This window comes from Rhizomucor pusillus (genome assembly GCF_041956525.1).
Source record: "Rhizomucor pusillus strain CBS 183.67 unplaced genomic scaffold VTP01scaffold_1, whole genome shotgun sequence".
Classification (NCBI taxonomy): domain Eukaryota; kingdom Fungi; phylum Mucoromycota; class Mucoromycetes; order Mucorales; family Lichtheimiaceae; genus Rhizomucor; species Rhizomucor pusillus.
In genome coordinates, this window is record NW_027192143.1 from 1,623,499 (window position 1) to 1,641,691 (window position 18,193).

Genomic DNA, 18,193 nt, shown 5'->3' on the forward strand with positions numbered 1-18,193 from the left:
AGGTTACCACGTATGAGATGCCTGATTCGCGGGCTCCGTGCAACGTTCAAAGCTTGACTTGGTCCACCAACCCAAATACGTAAGAGCATCTTTCCGGCCAACTCGATTTGATTTATCTTACCATCTCGGTTCAAGCGACATCTATAACAGACAGCTTGGGATAGCAGTATGGCCAAGAAGCTGAACGAAATTCACCGGACAGCAACGTTTGCCTGGAGCCCAGGGCAGCAGCTGCCCCTCATCGCGGCTGGCACTGCCTCGGGTACCTTGGATGATTCTTTTTCGAACGCGTCCGAATTGGAACTGTTTCAACTGGACCTGAGAAACTCGACTGCCAACGAGGGTCTCTCACCTGTTGGTAAGGTCAGCACCAACGCTAGGTAGGAATGTCCCTGGAGGTCCCCATCTCGCGTCATACTAAGTTATGTCTGTAGATTCAACACTCTCGGATGGGGCTACGCAAATGCTGAAAAGCCTCACGGTATTATTGCCGGCGGCATGGAAACCGGCGAGCTGGAACTCTGGAACCCGGCCGCTATACTTGAGAAGAAAAGGTACATTTTCAGACATAGGCTGTCTATTCCTGGGAACAATACACGCTGAACAGCCGTTTTACATAGTCCTGAAGAAGCACTGATTTTGCGAAACTCGACTCACACTGGTCCGCTACGTGGACTCGATTTCAACAAGATCCAGCCAAACCTTTTGGCGTCAGCTGGTGCTAATGGCGAAGTAAGTTAGCATAGATCGCCCTGTTCGGGATCAATACTTGATACTTATATGTATCGTTTAATGACAGGTATACGTCTGGGATCTCACTAACCCAGGAAAGCCATATTCTCCTGGTCAAAGATCCAGCAAGCTAGACGATATCACCAGCGCTGCCTGGAACTGTCAAGTCCAGCATATCTTGGCAACATCATCTGCTAATGGTTACACCGTCGTGTGGGATTTGAGAAATCGAAAGGAGATCATGACGCTTGCTGGTCAAGGGATCGGCGGAATGGCAGGCGGTAGACGTGGCATAGGCGCCATTGCCTGGCATCCAGATGTTGTACGTATCTGCATAAATTTCCATATTTCTTTGCGCACACTAATCGACGATGGAATCGTAGGCTACTCAAATCGTAACTGCATCTGAAGATGATAATAACCCAGTTATCACACTTTGGGATCTTCGACACGCACATTCGCCTGAGAAGACACTTGCCGGCCACTCGAAGGGTGTGATGGGTGTCTCGTGGTGCCAGCAAGATTCTGATCTCTTGCTTTCTTGTGGCAAAGACTGCAAGACGCTTTGCTGGAACCCACGTAGCGGAGAGCTTCTCGGCGAAGTTTCGCAATCTACCAACTGGACATTCGACGTCGACTGGTGCCCTAAAAATCCAGATTTGCTTGCTTGTGCATCATTTGATGGAAAGGTAAGTATCTTCTCGCATTTCTATTTCTCTATCTATGGTTACTAACGCAAATGAATGACAGATCAATGTATATTCTATTCAAGGAGCTGGCTCGCACAGCGCTAGCACCACGGCTGCCGAAACAACTCCCGCTTATGCAGACGATCCCTTCTCAGCCGCTATTATGGCTGCACAGCCTCCTAGCCAGTCTTTTGCTTTGAAGCAGCCGCCCAAATGGCTGAGACGCCCTGTTGGAGCATCATTCGCCTTCGGCGGCAAGTTGGTATCATTCAATAACAAAGGCGGTCAAGCAGCTGCTCAAGTCGCCGCCAATATGCCACCAGGTGCTGCTCCGGCACCCCAGACGATTCCCTGTAAAGTTACTGTCGTCACAGTTGTCGTTGATCCCGAAATAGTGAAACGCTCGAACGAATTGGAAAGTGCTATCGATCAACAGGCTCTGGAGAAGCTTATTGAAGAACGAAGCCAGCAGTGTGCCAACGCAAAGGATGCCGATAATTTGCAAAACTGGGAAGTGCTCAGAACGCTTTTCGCTGAAAATGCCAGAGAACAATTGATGCAGCATTTGGGCTTCCGCAAAGAAGAAGCGACTGGTACAGAGCCCTCGGCCGCGAAAGAGAATGTGACTGTAACGACTGCTACTGCTGAGGCTACTGTTGAAGAGCAAAGCCAAAAGGAGGCACCTGCCGCGGAAAGTGAACAGGCTCCTGTGGAACCTGTCACTAACGGCGCCGTTGAGCAAGAGACAGCTACGGCAACAGAATCGACAACCCCTTCAGCTGCGGTCTCAGCAATCCCCGAGGAATCTCTTGAATTGTATCCCGAGGGCAGCTCAGAGACTGACAAGTCGATTACAAAAGCTATTGTCATGGGCGATTTTGAAACTGCTGTTCAGCTCTCTCTTTCATCTGATCGTTTATCCGATGCTCTTCTTCTTGCCATCTGTGGCGGAAGTGATCTTTTGGCACGTACGCAAAAGCAGTACTTTGAAAGGCAAGCCAAGAAGACTTCGTACCTGCGCTTATTGCAAAGTATCGTCGATCAGGATTTGAATGCTGTCGTGCGAAATACAGCATTGGAAGAATGGACATCGGTGGTTGTCATGTTATGCACATTTGCTCGCACAGAAGACTTTGGTCCTTTGTGTGAGACACTTGGTGACAGACTGCAAGATGCATGGAATTCTGCAGTCAAGGATAGACAAGCAGATAAAGCAAACGAGCTTCGACGAAATGCGACTCTCTGCTATTTGGCTGCCGGCAACATGGAGAAAGTGGCAAACATTTGGATTATCGAGCAAGAAGAAGGCAAATCCAAGGAAGACAAAGATGAATTATATGCTATCAGCTTGCAAAACCTCATCGAGAAGGTTACGGTGTTTAGGAAAGCAATCGAATTTGTGGACCCTGGTCTCAGCGGAGAGCATCAAGAGTCGTATCAATTGGCCCGTCTGTATGATAAATACTGTGAATATGCAGAGCTGATGGCTACCCAGGGAAAGTTGGATGTTGCACGCAGATACCTCGAACTTACTCCAAGCAATTACCGAGAGTCTGCCGCCGATCGCTTGTCGGATGTTCGCCAAAGAGTTTATATTGCTAGTGGACACGGTGGTGAGCTGAAAGCTCCCGAGTTCCCAATTGCATCCTCTGCTCCTGCTGCTGAGCCAGCGGCCCCCGCAGCTCCCGCAGCTACTGCCTTCCAACAAACAGGCTACACCCCTGAGCCAGCTACGTTTCAACAGCATGGCTACAGCCAGCAGTATACTCCCATGGCACCAAATGCATACGAGCCTGCTCCTGCAGCGGCCCCAGCCCCAGCCCCTGTACCCGCAGTACCTACTATACCGCAACCTACACAGCAATATGGATACGACAGGCAATATATGCCTTCGGGTGCCACTATTCCCCAGCCACCCCAGCCTTATGGATATGATGCTCAATACGGTGCGCCACCTATGGGCGCTGCAGCAGCGCCGCCCCCGCCACCTCCCAAAGGCAGAGGTTCTGGCACATCCAGCCCAGCAGTGTCTCACAGAGCAGCTGCCACCACAGGTGCTTGGAACGATCCTCCAAACATTGCCAATCCAAACGTGACCAAGAGCCCTGCGGCTGCACCTGTTGCACCTAGAAGAGTAACTTCGCCTTTCCCTAATATGCCTGCACCTAGCACCTTTGCTCCGGCACCACCTCAACCATTTATGCAGCAGAATGTGGCTCAACCTCCTCCGCCGCCACCCATGAATGCAGTCCCGCCTCCACCTATGATGAGGCAACAGCAGCAGCAACAGGTACCTCCTCCACCGCCTGCAGCGCAGCAGCCACCCCCACCGCCGATGGGATACGTTCCTCAGCAACCGCAACAGATGCCTCAGCCGACAGGATACTCACCGCAACAGCAGCAAGTTCCGCCACAACCGGTGAATGCACCTCCACCTCCTGGAGGACATGCATCTCCAAGAGCAAGTCCTGCACCACCTCGAGTGGCCTCGCCAGCTCCTGCAAAGCCAGCTGTGCCTCCAGCAGCACCTGAAAAGAAGCGCCACCGTAAGTTGCGAAGATGCTGATTATTAGCAACAATACTCACGGATATCACTTTACAGCCAAGGATGATAGAAGTCATATTCCACCTGAACACCGCCCTATCCATCAAATCCTAGTCAATGAATTACAACAGGCGAAGCAAAGATCTCCGGTAAGCACGCCAGTTGGTTTCTAGCTCGACCAATACTGACCTGCTCATAACTATGCAGCCTGCACAAAAGAAAATTTTGGATGACACAGAGCGCCGTTTCAATACGCTTTTTGATCAATTAAACAATGGTGAAGTATCGGAAGGTGTCGCTCAGGCTATGTTGTCACTTGTCCAAGGTCAGTGGAAGATAATGTATGGATTTGCATATGTCCCTATCCGCTAACATGAGATGTTTACAGCTCTGCAAAAGCGTGACTACGACACTGCTCAGAGAATACATGTCGATCTTGTCACTACACGTTACGAAGAATGTGGATCCTGGTTGATGGGCGTTAAGCGACTTATTGATAATGCAAAAGCAACTGCCTAAAAAAGACAAGAGATTGATAATAAATCGTACATTTGCCATTATATATTACTAAAGAAAATCGAACGTTTGACTTGAATTCTAAACAACCAGTTCTGGATAACTAGTTTTGAGTTTCTCTATCTCCTTTGAGGAAACATGGAAACATTGGACTAAGGAAATGCCCGTGCAAGAATTAGCAGGGACGATGCGCCTTTAATAGCTTTGTCCCAGTAGGATATCAGAATACTTAGCATCCACTGGTTGCAGCAGGTAGTTCGTTTTCCCGCTGGGATTTGGATTGTTCATCATTCATCAATCCAGAACCTCGCTTTGGTCGATCGTAGCTGGCTATGTTTGTCAAAAATGTTTTGACCAAACTCAGCTCTGAAACAAGCGCCCAATCTAGTTTTTTCTTCCTGGTTGCCCTGGAAGAAAACAATTCCTTTTTTCTTCTTCCTGTTTTATTGGCTTCTACTTGGCATAAGAAGGCATGGATATATTAGGAGGACAGCAAGGCGGCAGCAACGACAATCAAGGGTCTGCCAGGGGCAATTCGCATGATAGTCAGGCACAACAGACAGACCAGTATGTTTGTACTCCCACAGCTTGTATAACCAATATGCCAACTAACATTGCGCACAGAACGCAGCAAACAGAACAAGCGCAGCAAACACAGCAGCAAACGGATGCCGGTCAGGATAATACACCAACCGCTACTCAAGGTGACTCGAACGGTGCCCAGCAATCATCGGTCGTAAGTGTCCTGTTTTCCACGTGTGTACTGAATCTTCTTTGTTTAACAAGGAAACGTTGTGAATTCTAGCCTACCGATAGCAATACGAGCGCAGAGAGCAACGGCGCAAATTCTACACCAACGCCTTCAGCTGATGGCAACGATAGCAACGGTAGCAGCAACAACACGTCAGCTAACAATACACCCTCAGCGTCGTCTCAGGACAATGCAGCGACGGCTACATCACAAGCTGAGCCTAGTCCGACGTCAAGCCAGGAGCAGCAGCAGCAGCCATCTTCTTCTAATTCTCCTGCGCCTACTCCTACAAGCAGCCGTAGCAACAATAGAAGCAAAGGCGGCAACAGCGCTACTGTTTCAGCTACAGCTGATGCATCTTCGTCTGCTCTCAGCTCTACCAGCGCTACATCTTCTACAGGAACTCCGAGCATCAGCTCCTCTGCCGATTCATCATCTTCAACAAACACGGGTGCCATCGCAGGAGGCGTTGTTGGAGGCGTTGTTGGAGCTATCGTGATCGGTAAGACCCAAGTCGAGACTTTCTGGCTCGATCGCAATGTGTAACCATCTAATTTCCGTTGGCAGCTGCCATTGTGATGTTTTTCATTCGGAGACATCACCGTCGGCAACGCCGGGGCGATGATGTCGATTCTGTGTCACAATACTATCAAGGATACGATGGCAACGACTGGGGACAGCCTGCAATGGCCCAGCAGCAACAGCAGCAGGCAAACATTGTTGGCCGATCACCTACGCATCGCGCCAGCCCAACCGAGTACCAGTTCGATGACGGTCGCCCGCTGGATGCAGCTAACGCTGCCGCGGCTGCTGTCACCTCGCCAGTGTCTGCTTACAACTACGGTGGAGATTACGGCTACAAACCAGACGACTATTACTATTACCCGCCGCAGCTCGCTGAAGGTGCTTACAAGTACTACGTGCCTGAAGGCGGTTATTACTATGACCCATACCATCATGCAACTGAACCTTCTAGCCCAACTTCGCCCACGACTGCTACCTCATATTCACAACCTCACGATTACCCAGCAGCCGGTTGCACTGCTGTCTCGTCGAGTGCTACTGAGCTCCATAACAACAGCGCTGGCGCCGTTTATGAAAAGCCCGATACCAAGGATGATCGGCCTTAATACAGAGAAGTTCTTGTATTAGAAAGTCATACATGAAGCATTTACCTAATTATGATAATACAACAATAAAAACCACGAAAAATGCATTCATATCAACTAGTCTATCCGTCGAGTTGGCATTCAAATTTGGCAACAGCGTGGTAATTTATTAATGACGGCACAGCTTAAATACTGATATCAATAGAAGAGATGTACAAGAAACATAATCAAAGTTATCCGACATTAAACGCATTTGGTGATCCGGCTTTGGCCTCGGCAGCAAGCATCGAAACTGAGCAGCCTCTGCCCCATACATTGGGATCCGGTGAAGGTGCCCATACCAGCCGCACAGCAAGTAGGAGTGATGTTGAGATCGTCTGCGTGTGTGTCTCTTACAGCACAGGTGCAATGAAGTGTGAGTTGAGCCTGGGCGTATTGGATGCCGGCAAGGCAAAAGGCGGTTGCGAGCAAAAAGATATTTCTGAGCATTAGTGTATTACGTATGATCCGCAGACAAAATGTATAAAGCAATGCGAAAAGGTTTGGCTCGTCCCTAGTATTTATAGGATTTTTTAAACATTCGTCCACATTCTCGGTTGCCGAGATATTTTCCCATTCTTATGAGAATTAAGACTAGGAGAGCCTGTTAACCGAGCAGCTATCAATGCTGCGACACTTTTGCTAACGCTTCTTCCACATGAGCCAATTTGCATACTATGCTATACACATCAATATCTTTTGAGCTTGATTGCATCGTCCTAAGCAACATCAGACGTTACTGTGTATTGTTCGACAAAATGAGAATATATGTCCAAGATGGCAAATTTTATATATCCCATCCGCCGACAATATGCCGTAGAATTATGCATCGTCAAGCCCTGTCCATATATAAAGTCGTGGGAGAAGGATCAAAGCTACCCTCATCTATGAGGGTAGCCAGTCGTTACGGTAGCGAGATATAGTAGAGGCAAGCCAGCAGATTTCATTCTTGGTATGTACCTGTCGAAACATCTGCTACGCAACAGGACATAATCCATGCGTTCAGTTACTTTACTATCAAGGCTGCATGATCCTGACTGAGCATTCATGCCAGTGCTATGGCATCAGTTCTGACATGTCTAAACATAGCTCTTACTGAGATCTGGTACTGTATTCAGACAATGCGAATACGACGGATTGTCATTGCTGTTCGCTGCACCGCAGCCTGTCACATGACCATTAACTTTTTTCTTGTATTCAAACAATTGAGAGCTGATGTATTACTAACTACTGCAAGCACGATTTCAAAATTGTTCTGCTGATAATGATGCCACTGAAATATGCGGGTATATCTGGGGTTCTTGTTTCCTAGCAATTACTGGCCTTTTCAAGCTGATTTTTGATATCCTTTGCAAGCTGCTTATGAAGAGGGGATGTGGGATGGAGATCATCTGGTATAAGAAGAAAAAAGTAGAGTCAATGAGTTCCTTTTTTAAGTTTATGTAATTTCATTATGTACATACTTATCCAAAAGTAGCTATTATATTCCCAATGCGCAGGATTAGAGAAGCACAAGCGACGATGCATCAGCAATACGTACACGTAATAACTTGACGGAGAAGCACTTACTGCTCTGGAGGCAAGCAGCCGTAGCTTTTATAGTTCGTGTCAATATCCGGCTTTGCATTGTCAGCACAATAATCAGTAACGTTCTTGTATCCTAGCTGCTCTGGATGGTCTAGAAAATAGTTGAAGTATTTGTACGAGTCTACGAAAACGACGGTGGCGTCCGAATGTCCAGCCAGAAATGCGTCAATAAATGTTGAAAGGTGAGTATTAAAAGCGGAAACACGTCGTTTCCAGAGAGCTGGTTTCTTCAGTCCACGTGGGGAGCGTTCAAGAGGAGGAACGTTGAAAAACATGAAAGTTCGCAGCCCATGGCTATACAAATCATCCTAAACATCGCGAAAATTGCTTGTTAGCGCATGGCTAGTTAGTATTGGGTTACTTTCTACTTGCCACGATATGCAGATAGCTCTCCATGACTTGTGTGAACAAGGAGTCAATTTCTGGCTGTGTAACGTTATTGCCAATGATCGTGTCAGAAAAGGTTAAGTTCGTGCTGGGCATATGAATCCAAACCAACCTCCTTTCGGGTCATAGATCGAGCAACATCGTTGATCCTGTACAGGTATGACGATATCTTATCAGTATTCCAAATTTCCTCAGCTCCAAGGTGAGTCTGGTGTACTTGCCCGAACCAGGTGGATACTAAAGCAGTAGACGTCTGCCATTCTACAGCCAACTTTATATATTTCTTCCAATTTTGCTCTGCTTCCACGAAATCCCACATAAAATCCAGTTTAGGCTTGATTAGGGAGGCGTTTACTGGACCTCCGCTGTATGCGAGATCATACAGTTGCGGTCTACAGTCTTGTGGCAAGCCTTCATAGCAATCTGTCAGGTACTCAATGTAGTTTGGTCCATGCGCTCTAGTCTGAACATCTTTCAGTAAGTACGTCGGGTATTTACCCTATGATCAGCTAATCTTCTTACTGCGTTTAGTCTAATAGGATTGTTCTTGAAAGTATCAGGAGAATCAAACTCATCCCATGTATGATCTGAGCCCTTTTCTCCAAGTATCAGAGTGAATGAATCACCAAATGCAAACCTGAGATCGTATATTATAAGTAAAGTTGCTTGATTTATCCAATAGCATATCGAGCACTCACACCGTTGATGTCTTGTCCCAACAAAAGTTGCCTCGAGCGAGGAGTTCGATCGACGTATCTGCAGTCCCGGATGAAGGTTCAGACGTTTCCAAAGGGGATGCCATCGATAAATAGCTGTGGTATAATATCGTAGCGACTGGGACAAGTTTTAAAATTGAACCTGCCATGGGGGACAATAGATTTCTGGAAGAGAAGTAAAACGAAGAGTAGAAACCCAGGAACGCCGAACGCTGTATTTTAATGGTTTGCAGATCCTTGCATTCATTTCCGATTGGGTAAAGGCGATTCTTCCACTTTTTCTGATTTGTACCTGTAATCAGTTTCTCTCTGTTTGCAAGCCTAACAGTCCATGTAGCTGAATATTGGCTTTGGAAGTATAGCCGCGCTCACAGCACGTTATTTATACATTGTTTAAGAATTTTGTGTGTGTGAGAAAATCTATAATTTGAGACAACAAATCACTCTAGCTGGTAGATCCAAATATTCCGTATCTGGATTAGTCTATGTAAGGGCGATCATTTAGTGATGGTTCTCAAGTCCAAAGGATCATATCCGTCGTTACACTTGGTTTACACCCCGGCTCCTACGACTATAGCAAAAGGAGATAAATGCATATTCTTCATTGGCTGTTGTAAATGATTTAATTTCAGCATCATAATGGTGTTGCCACGACCCGTTGAACCAAGCGGCGTTTATTAGCTGCAATAAGCTTAGTCGTTCTTGAGTCTAGTATGTCATGTATCACTGAATAACGTTTTTGTGCTGTATACAAGATAAAGACGTATTTATCGGTTTTACTGGTCGTATTTGAGTGCACCGTACTTGAAGGAAGTTGCCTCTGCGACTGTGCCTGGTCGAAAAGATGTCGAATATGCACCATTTTTAGGGCTATATTTCAAATCTGGAAGTCTGTAGCTGTCGTAAGAAAAAGATTGTAACGTATCGTTAAATCTCTTTCCAGCGTGAAGACTTCCGCTGCGTTTCCCCGAATTGTTTTTCGAATACGCACGTGATCCTTCCAAGCAGGGATCGACGTGGCGCGCAGGCTGGGAAAAATTTGTTAATCTGCATCACAGTGCATCAGATACGGTCGATTGTTGGCTTACCATGGAAACCGAATCGGTAGCACTATCCTCTTTCGATTTTCCCTCTGCAATCACGTGTTTTATACTATCGCTTGTGTTTGAAAGATATGAACGTTCACAAGTCCACTCAACGCTGGACTTTGTTGTACTCGCAGTGATTTCCGATTGGTCTTTGTAACGTGGTGTTTTGATATTATTCCCAGAAACAGCCAGTGTATGCTCTTCTTGGACTCGATACCTGCTGTTGGGCTTCGATGATATGTCGGCTTGATTTGAAAGCATGTCCATCGCGTACGACTTTGTAAAGGAGGAAAACGGGCCTGAGAGTTTGTGAAGCTTCTGCTGTACCTTCTCCATATGTCGGTGAATATCCGGTATGTCCCACGCAGCTTTTCGTTGAGCATCAATTGTCGGTAATAATGACTTGTTATGATTCAACAAGTTATGAGGAGCTGATATTTGACTAGATGCGAAGCAAAGTTCGCTGGGTCCTATCTACAGCAAACTACAATGAATCTCATTTACAAGAATCCGTTGAAATAAGATAGACCCACCTTTCCGTAATGTTTATTCCATGTATCCCACCACATTTCAACATATTCTGCATGCCCTCCACGATAAAAGGATGTTCCATCCGTAAATCGCTGCAGGGACCATGGCTTGTCTCGTCCAACGAAATGTACGATGGATATTTCATGACGGAATTCGATGTAAGCAGGTACATAACTTTTTGTTTACGTTAAATAAGGAATTATCGATCAAGAATACATTTCAGCATTATTTGTACCTGTACGATGCGGATGGTGTCGTATTGAAAGTAAAAGGGATTCTGTGTTGGTTTGTCTCTGGCCAAGATGAGAAATAGCTGTTTAGCAGGCCCTGATCGCCGCCTGATCGAAAACCATGATTAATCCAACGATATCTCCACAGTAATCTTTCATTATTTTATGTGGTTACCATCAAAAGAGCCCTTTGTATTTGCAAGATCAATAAGATCTTGGTATATCGTCCTTGATGGTTGTGCAACAAAGACTCCAGAGTTGAAACAGTCTGGCCAGCCAGCGTCTGGGGCAGCTGAGAATGCTGGTCGGCTGAAGAGAATATCTACATTTTTGACTGGGAGAATGTCGGCGTCAAGAAACACAACTTTGGAGTACTGTGATAGGTTCCAGACTTGGATCTTTGTAAATGTAATATCGAGCTCTGGTCTTCCAAGTAACCTGAGGTTATCGTGATTCCGGCTTCTTATAGTATCGACCTTCACAACCGAGTCAAAGACTTTGGAGAGCAAATGTAGAGTGCGATCGGAAATTTCAGAAGCGACGACGCATACGATCGCACGAGTAGTGCCGAGATCGCGTAACCGATGAGCAAGTACCAGCGCTCCTGGAGCATAAGTATCGGTTGCCAGCAGAGTAACATAGGCCTCCATGCTCAAAATGCATGTTCTTGAGGATAAAGTTAGAGAAATTGTCTTGTGGACTTTGCCAGGTTGCGGGAAGAATCAATCAACGATCCTGGCCTGGGCGCACGTAGCACAATCGATTGATAAGAGACTTTTTCCTCTCATTGTACATCCTACCATGCTCTCGTCTTGACATCATCACGAAATCTCCATATTCGATGTGCTACGATTAAATAAAGCATTTTGGACCAGGCGTTCCATGTTCTTGTCTGCATGGATATTCCAAAGTCGTTTCGTAATATGTGATATGCGGTCGAAGAAATGAGTGTGCTTATTATTCATGAGTTGCCAGTAGGAAGGATGACCGCATTCAATGAAAAGAATATACAAAGGATGGTTTTGAACAATGAAGATGCAAACTTATGCCGTTGTTGGATATTCCAAGTATGGAAATGGGATGCTGGTAAAAGTCAAGTGCAAGATCCAGCATCATGAGATGTTTGCGCACTGCGTTTGTGTTGTAAACATTATACGCATCTCTTTGCTCCGAACATTGGTATATATATGTATGTATGTGTATGCATACAAACTTCTATACTGTCTCTCCACGACAGACGATATATGTTATCATATAGATACATATACGCGTACAGCATTTTGTTTCTAGGGAAACTCCTTGGCGCCGATTTGCACTTTGATACAGATGAAGAAATAGACTTACATGTATTCGATTAAAAGAATGGAACGTGCAATATCATCAGCGGAGATAATTATGCTAATATCATATATGTATCATCTTTATCAGTAACATGATGAGTGGATCAGACATTTCCTAATACTACTCCCTACAGACATTTGTATCCAAATACTGTATGTGGTGGTGGACAAGCTGCTGCTTTATGCTTGAGCAAAGGTACGACCAAGTCTAGACATTAATATAAACTATCTATATAGTGTGCTAAAGCAGACAAGCTATATCCTCGTGCTAACGTTAAGTGAAATATCGAGTGAGAGAAGAGGACGACTATCGTGAAGGTCGTTGCCCCTCCCAAGCACTTATAACAGAGCCAGTAGCGGGGCCTGAAATCTCCCCATTGCGTGAGCTGCTGAGGGGATCTGAACAAAAAGCCTACTTGACTTCACGAAGGTTCGATGTCACTCATTGAGACGACGAAAAAGGAGGGTACACCTGTCTCTGGAGTGCAGACGATCTCTGGTACGCTGTGATGAAGGAGCTTCTAACTTATAGCACATACACTGACGTACATTACTTCTTTCTGCTATGTAAGGCCACGGACTAGCTGCAAGCAATCTGCCTAAAAGACCTTGGAACACCTACAATATAACGTCATTAAACAAAGGGTCGGTCGATTCCACTCAGAATACAACAAGAGTTATCCGATCGCCGAAATCCAGGACAAAAACGTTAGGAACATCAGCCGAAGCTTCCGCACCAAAAGCCAAGACACAATCTTCAAGTTCGTCTAACGCAATGGACCCGGCAATTCTTGCTTCGTCAAAACCAGAGACAAAGGGAAAGGAGCAGGAAGGTTTACAGGAGTTTTTGTCAATGCTGGCAGCAAAACAAAATCGATGGACTGAAGACCATGCTTCAGATGATAATATCGACAGCCGTATTGACAGTCTAATTGAGATGATGAAGGCTCACCATATATCCGAACCGAGCAACCCGATACCCGCGAACGGAAATCGACAAAGTAGTCAATCAGCTCCAACTTCGATGCCCCTTACGGTACCTACATTCGACTTTACATTTGACAGTAAAAATTTTATGAATGGAAAGATGAAGCCCAGGATTTCCAAAGGCTCATCGGCTTCAAACGAGGAGACAGCTCGACCATCGATGCCAAATCAACCGATCAGTGTAGACACACGATCTGCTTCGTCAAACAAGCCCACTAAATCTACAAAGTCCACGCAAAAAACGTCAACAATGCCAACGTCTGACTTTCAGTTCTCATTCAATGCTGCAACTCCCTTTCGAGACAATGCCAACTTTACGACACCTAATATCGCGCGACCGCCGGCAGCCCAACACGATGGCTTTTCAGCACCGCGGCTACTGCGACGAATGTCAGATGTGCAAAGTATGTATACTCCACACCCAATGCATCAAGCGTTGTATCATATCCCAACATTGGAAGAGTCTGCAAAACCCATCGCCAAAAGTGCGCGCACAGATCTAGAACAGGAGAGCTATGGCAGCGACGAAGCAGACAATAACGAAAAACAAACAGCAATTCCATCTTCTGACGGTGATAAAACAACACACAATGAACATCGCAGAATCCTGCCGCTTCCAAAACCGAGGTCGAAAAGGAAAGCAGGCAAACATGTGCAATCTGCTGCGGCGACGTACATGGCAAGTTTCTCTTCCGGCGATGCAGCGGATACATCAGCTTCAGCATCAAGACAGATATCAGCGTTTGCCCCTTTCTTGTCGCAGATCTCGACGACAAAAGAAACTAGACAGCAACAAACTGTTGCAAAGTCCTCAAATACCGCATTACCCGATGGCGATTGGGGAATTAGTCAGCTTTCGCTGTCAAACGATACCCTATCCTTGGGCAACACTAGTACGCTGGCTGCTTTTGGAAATAAGAATACCCTGCTGGAACATGAGATCCACTACGCAGGTGAATCCAGCGATGCAAGTTACCGCGACAATGCCAAAAAGATGAAGCGCAGCGCAGGGGGAGACGGCCGAACTAGTTCAGCTTATACGGCGGATGTCATTGTCAGGAGAAGAGATAGGAAATGGAGAACAATCACAGAGGACAGAAACCTGCTGGCATCAGTTGAGGTATCAGGCTCTCGATTCCCGGAAAGATCTTTCCACTTTGCGATGGATGCACGGACTCGTGAGAAGTTAAAGCAACTACCAAAGATGGAAGACTTGCCTCGGTCTGCACCTGTATTGAACCTGTCAAGTATTCTTCGGCAAACGTTGTCCAGTCTTCAGAATCGACAACCGCCTGCAATATCAACGGGGCGGCATGTACAACAGAGGAAGGGCGATCTATTCGGGACTACGAATCCAGCTTTACGGAATGAATCTTCTCTTCCTACAGGCAATGGAACCAAGGTAATTGAATTACAAACTAGTTGTAAGTAGAGAAAAATGGACGCTGACATGGATGCATAGAAGAAAGGCAAAATCGCTTCAGTGGCAGGCGAGAGTACTGCAGCGTCCAGGGCGGATAGGCCAGGAACAACTGCAGGTAATGCTGCGCCTGCCAATGTGCAAGCTGGTAGACGGACCAAAAAGTCAAATAGGAAGAAGAAAGGCGAAGACGACTCCGGACAATCAAACAATGTCTCAAGCTCTGACATTGCGGTTGTGCGGAGTCCTGATCCTGATGAATGGATATGTGTGTTCTGTCAATATGAGATCTTCTGTCGAGGACTGGAGGCTGCACGACGCAAAGGAGGTTATTACCGAAGACGACGGGAAAGAGCGAGACGACTCCGTGAAGCTGAAGCAAGAAGGGCGGGAGAGCCGCTTTCGGGTGTTGCAAGCGATGCTGAGGACGATAGAACGGCGGACGACCACCAGCCATTTCTAGCACCCGGCGCACCGAATATGGGAACGATTCCAAGCATGGGACCACCGCTGGCGGATCAGCAACAAAGGCCACTGCGCAGAGGCAATAGGGCAGCGTAGCATTTGTATCAATATGTTTGAACAGAGCTTCTGATATATCCTTCGACGTCAAGTGCTTGGACTTTTAAGTTTGTGCTTCTCCTGGTCTTGTCTGAATAGTTACTCCGTCTCCTCCTAATCTTAGCGAGCGAGTCCGCCGACGGGAAGTACAGTTATCTGCACATGCTCGTGGATCCCGCGCAAAAAAAGAAGCTGTGCTTGCTCCGGTACTAAGCAGTCTTCACTCACCGTCTTGTACAGTTATTTTGTGAGAAGAACCACTGTTCGTCATATACGTTACGTTCGGTTTTATGCTATACCATGTAACCAACCTCACATGAGATGCTGTTAACAATGATATTTACATATCCTATCGATAAAACTCATTTGCCGAGAGAGCAGCTGTGTAATCTATGTGTAAGCTTGGTGAATCTCTCTGCGCAACATTCTACTTTTGGACATGGTTGCATACAGTAGACCTGCATAATATTTTCTCGATGTATGCAAGCTGTGCATCGACGTACTTGGTTTGGATCCATTCATGCGTATACAGTGGAGACCGAAACACATATGTACACGACGAAGAAGATAGGAAGCTGTGCCAGTTGAGGCTGCATTTTCGATTGTCATCCAATCGATGCTTATGTAGGTCAACTTTTTAACTGGTATCTGTATCTGGCACGATAGACGCAGAAATCACCTACGACATCTCGCTCACAGAAGGACCTCACGCACAGACCGAGGTAATTTCCGTTCAGTGCTAATTATAGACTAAATGGGATTACTGTTTACTGCTTTCCATGTTTCGATGCAATTATCTCGTCTATATACATTATTATTGCAAGGACGGGAGGCGGAAGAAACCGAACTCACTCGCGCATAGAATGCCACAGAAGAAACAGAACAGCGTAACTTTTTATCAAACCAAGTCTTCAGGTTCAAGATTACCAATTACGGTTGCGCGAGAGCTCTTGCACTGCAAGCACCAATTAAACTGAGATGCTGTGGAATTAAAGAAGCCTCTGGAAAAGGAATGTGGTACATGCTCCATATAGACTTTTGTGACACCATCAGCACCGCGCACGGCTATAAAATTTGCAAGGTTCCTTGGCCGACATCTCTTCCTTCGTTTTCATTCTCTCGAGCAATTACAAATGACTCATTCTTGGCTTGCCATTGCAGCGCTTGCTCTCGTATCATCTGCAACCTCAGTCCTCGGACAGCAGCAGTCTGAAGACCATCAGTTCAACATTACCTCACCCATTACCAACGGCGTCTATGTCGCCGGTCAGACGCTTCCTTGCACTTATCGTCTTGATGACAGCACCCCTGGTAAGGCAGTTGCTCTTCTCCTCATTTCATGGTCTATTTCCTTTTTTTCTAACTAGACAATGAAATTTTATACAGACAGTCTGCAACTTAACATTTACCTCGCCGCTCAAGCTGGTACTACAACCAACTTTACGGAGACCGCCATTGCGGTGAACGCCGACGTTTCCAAGGACACATCCTCCGCGCAGACCGAGAATAACCAGACGTTCTACCTGCATAACTATAACTACCTTATTCCAACAACCACCCCAGCTGGATCATACCAGGTATGCCAAAATCAGTTCAATGGACATAAAGCAATATATTAAGCTGGCTGTCGTTTCTCAGGTTGTCTTCAATCCAACCAACACGAACGTAAACACTACCATCCCTATCACTATCCGCGCTGCTGTCGCTTCCTCGTCTTCCACGGCGCCCTCGGGAACTAGCTCTGGCTCAAAGCCTTCGCTGACATCTTTGACTCAGGATAGCGCGGCAGGCAATGTCAAAGCATTGTCCGTTGTCGCTGTCTCTGTGACCATTGCTGCCGCTATCGGCTCCTCTCTATTCTAATACTTCTAAAATGTAACGGATGTAATTTCTCGAAACTACTGTATTTGTAGGACGTTTTCGCGTTATCTAAGTACATTATTTACGCGAGCCTGCAACTAGTTTTTCTCGCTGTAATAAAAAGAAGACTTAGGCACAGAGTTGGATAAGGAGTTTGGTTCCATTGCAAAAGCATCCCATTATTAAGTCGAATGCTTGTTACGCTGGATGCTTGCTCTCGTGGCGAGATACTTTTTACTTCCAAGGTCAATCAGCCAACTGTTGCTATGTAGCTCTCCATGCAAGCATTTACAGTCTAGTAGACACTGGATTATAAACATGCTTCTTTTATTACAAATGATCTTGCAAATACGCTAGAGTGCGATAAGCACCCAGAAATTCAAGTAGTATTCCTTCTGAATGTTCGGGGACTCTGTCCTTAGCCTCCTACGGACCTCGTTGCCATCTTGACAGCGTTGATTTGTGCATCACTTAAGATCTCCTCGATCAATCCTTTCTTGCGTAACATACGTAGAAATACAAACGGACATGATGAATGTGCTATGCCAAGAAAATATTATGCTCCGTTACGTTCGTATCGATGTACGCGTATCTGAATGTCTGAATTTTTCCATTGCTGTTCTTCAATATTGCATGTTGTCAGGAGGAATAGAGTTCACCGTTTGCATGTCATTCTTGGCAGGATGATATTCAAACTGAGAAGGAGGAGTTCTTTTTCATCCTTCTCCTCAACGGAACTGCAACGTTTGCAAATGAACGGTGCGGAAACATAGAACATGGTAGAACATAAAAGGTCAAACAGGGAAGTCCCCTCGATCGACCATCATGATCGTGTGACTTTCTCGAAAAAAACCTTGACATTTTCACGATTGATCATGCAAATACACCTTTTGGGAAGTTACAAGAGATTCGCACTATTTTTAACAGTAGGCGGGTCCTTTGTGCGATAAAAATGAGACCTACTTTGCAGACTCGCGCTTTGCGCACATTCGACAGAGGCAGAAGCTCTATTACAGCCAAAAACTATATCAGGAACTAGCAAGAGGCATCGGAAAGCATTGCGTGTTTGTGGGAAGGACGTACAGTTTGCAAAGTGTACATTTAT

General features: G+C 46.0%; 6 protein-coding genes across 6 annotated transcripts; 4 read left to right on the plus strand and 2 right to left on the minus strand.

Annotated features, from left to right (window-relative positions):
* Positions 1-168: 168 nt before the first annotated feature.
* On the plus strand, positions 169-4,485 carry VTP01DRAFT_705 (uncharacterized protein; the record flags this gene model as incomplete). The annotated part of the gene is made up of 9 exons (XM_069386019.1): positions 169-380; positions 435-554; positions 621-732; positions 800-1,054; positions 1,116-1,421; positions 1,483-3,967; positions 4,024-4,115; positions 4,174-4,291; positions 4,355-4,485. 9 exons carry the CDS (start codon positions 169-171, stop codon positions 4,483-4,485), a joined length of 3,831 nt encoding a protein of 1,276 aa, XP_069245125.1.
* A 469-nt stretch (positions 4,486-4,954) lies between these two features.
* On the plus strand, positions 4,955-6,363 carry VTP01DRAFT_706 (uncharacterized protein; the record flags this gene model as incomplete). The annotated part of the gene is made up of 4 exons (XM_069386030.1): positions 4,955-5,049; positions 5,107-5,218; positions 5,288-5,735; positions 5,801-6,363. 4 exons carry the CDS (start codon positions 4,955-4,957, stop codon positions 6,361-6,363), a joined length of 1,218 nt encoding a protein of 405 aa, XP_069245126.1.
* Positions 6,364-7,689: 1,326 nt separating this feature from the next.
* On the minus strand, positions 7,690-9,220 carry VTP01DRAFT_707 (uncharacterized protein; the record flags this gene model as incomplete). Its single annotated transcript, XM_069386041.1, has 8 exons — positions 7,690-7,772; positions 7,845-7,858; positions 7,951-8,276; positions 8,341-8,394; positions 8,468-8,504; positions 8,577-8,818; positions 8,878-8,992; positions 9,054-9,220. The coding sequence occupies 8 exons, from the start codon at positions 9,218-9,220 to the stop codon at positions 7,690-7,692; spliced, it is 1,038 nt and encodes a 345-aa protein (XP_069245127.1).
* A 627-nt stretch (positions 9,221-9,847) lies between these two features.
* Positions 9,848-11,570, minus strand: VTP01DRAFT_708 (uncharacterized protein; the record flags this gene model as incomplete). Its single annotated transcript, XM_069386052.1, has 5 exons — positions 9,848-10,099; positions 10,160-10,633; positions 10,693-10,864; positions 10,926-11,028; positions 11,096-11,570. 5 exons carry the CDS (start codon positions 11,568-11,570, stop codon positions 9,848-9,850), a joined length of 1,476 nt encoding a protein of 491 aa, XP_069245128.1.
* Positions 11,571-12,695: 1,125 nt separating this feature from the next.
* Positions 12,696-15,228, plus strand: VTP01DRAFT_709 (uncharacterized protein; the record flags this gene model as incomplete). The annotated part of the gene is made up of 3 exons (XM_069386063.1): positions 12,696-12,759; positions 12,833-14,649; positions 14,710-15,228. 3 exons carry the CDS (start codon positions 12,696-12,698, stop codon positions 15,226-15,228), a joined length of 2,400 nt encoding a protein of 799 aa, XP_069245129.1.
* Positions 15,229-16,361: 1,133 nt separating this feature from the next.
* Positions 16,362-17,091, plus strand: VTP01DRAFT_710 (uncharacterized protein; the record flags this gene model as incomplete). Its single annotated transcript, XM_069386075.1, has 3 exons — positions 16,362-16,539; positions 16,615-16,805; positions 16,867-17,091. The coding sequence occupies 3 exons, from the start codon at positions 16,362-16,364 to the stop codon at positions 17,089-17,091; spliced, it is 594 nt and encodes a 197-aa protein (XP_069245130.1).
* Positions 17,092-18,193: the final 1,102 nt, after the last annotated feature.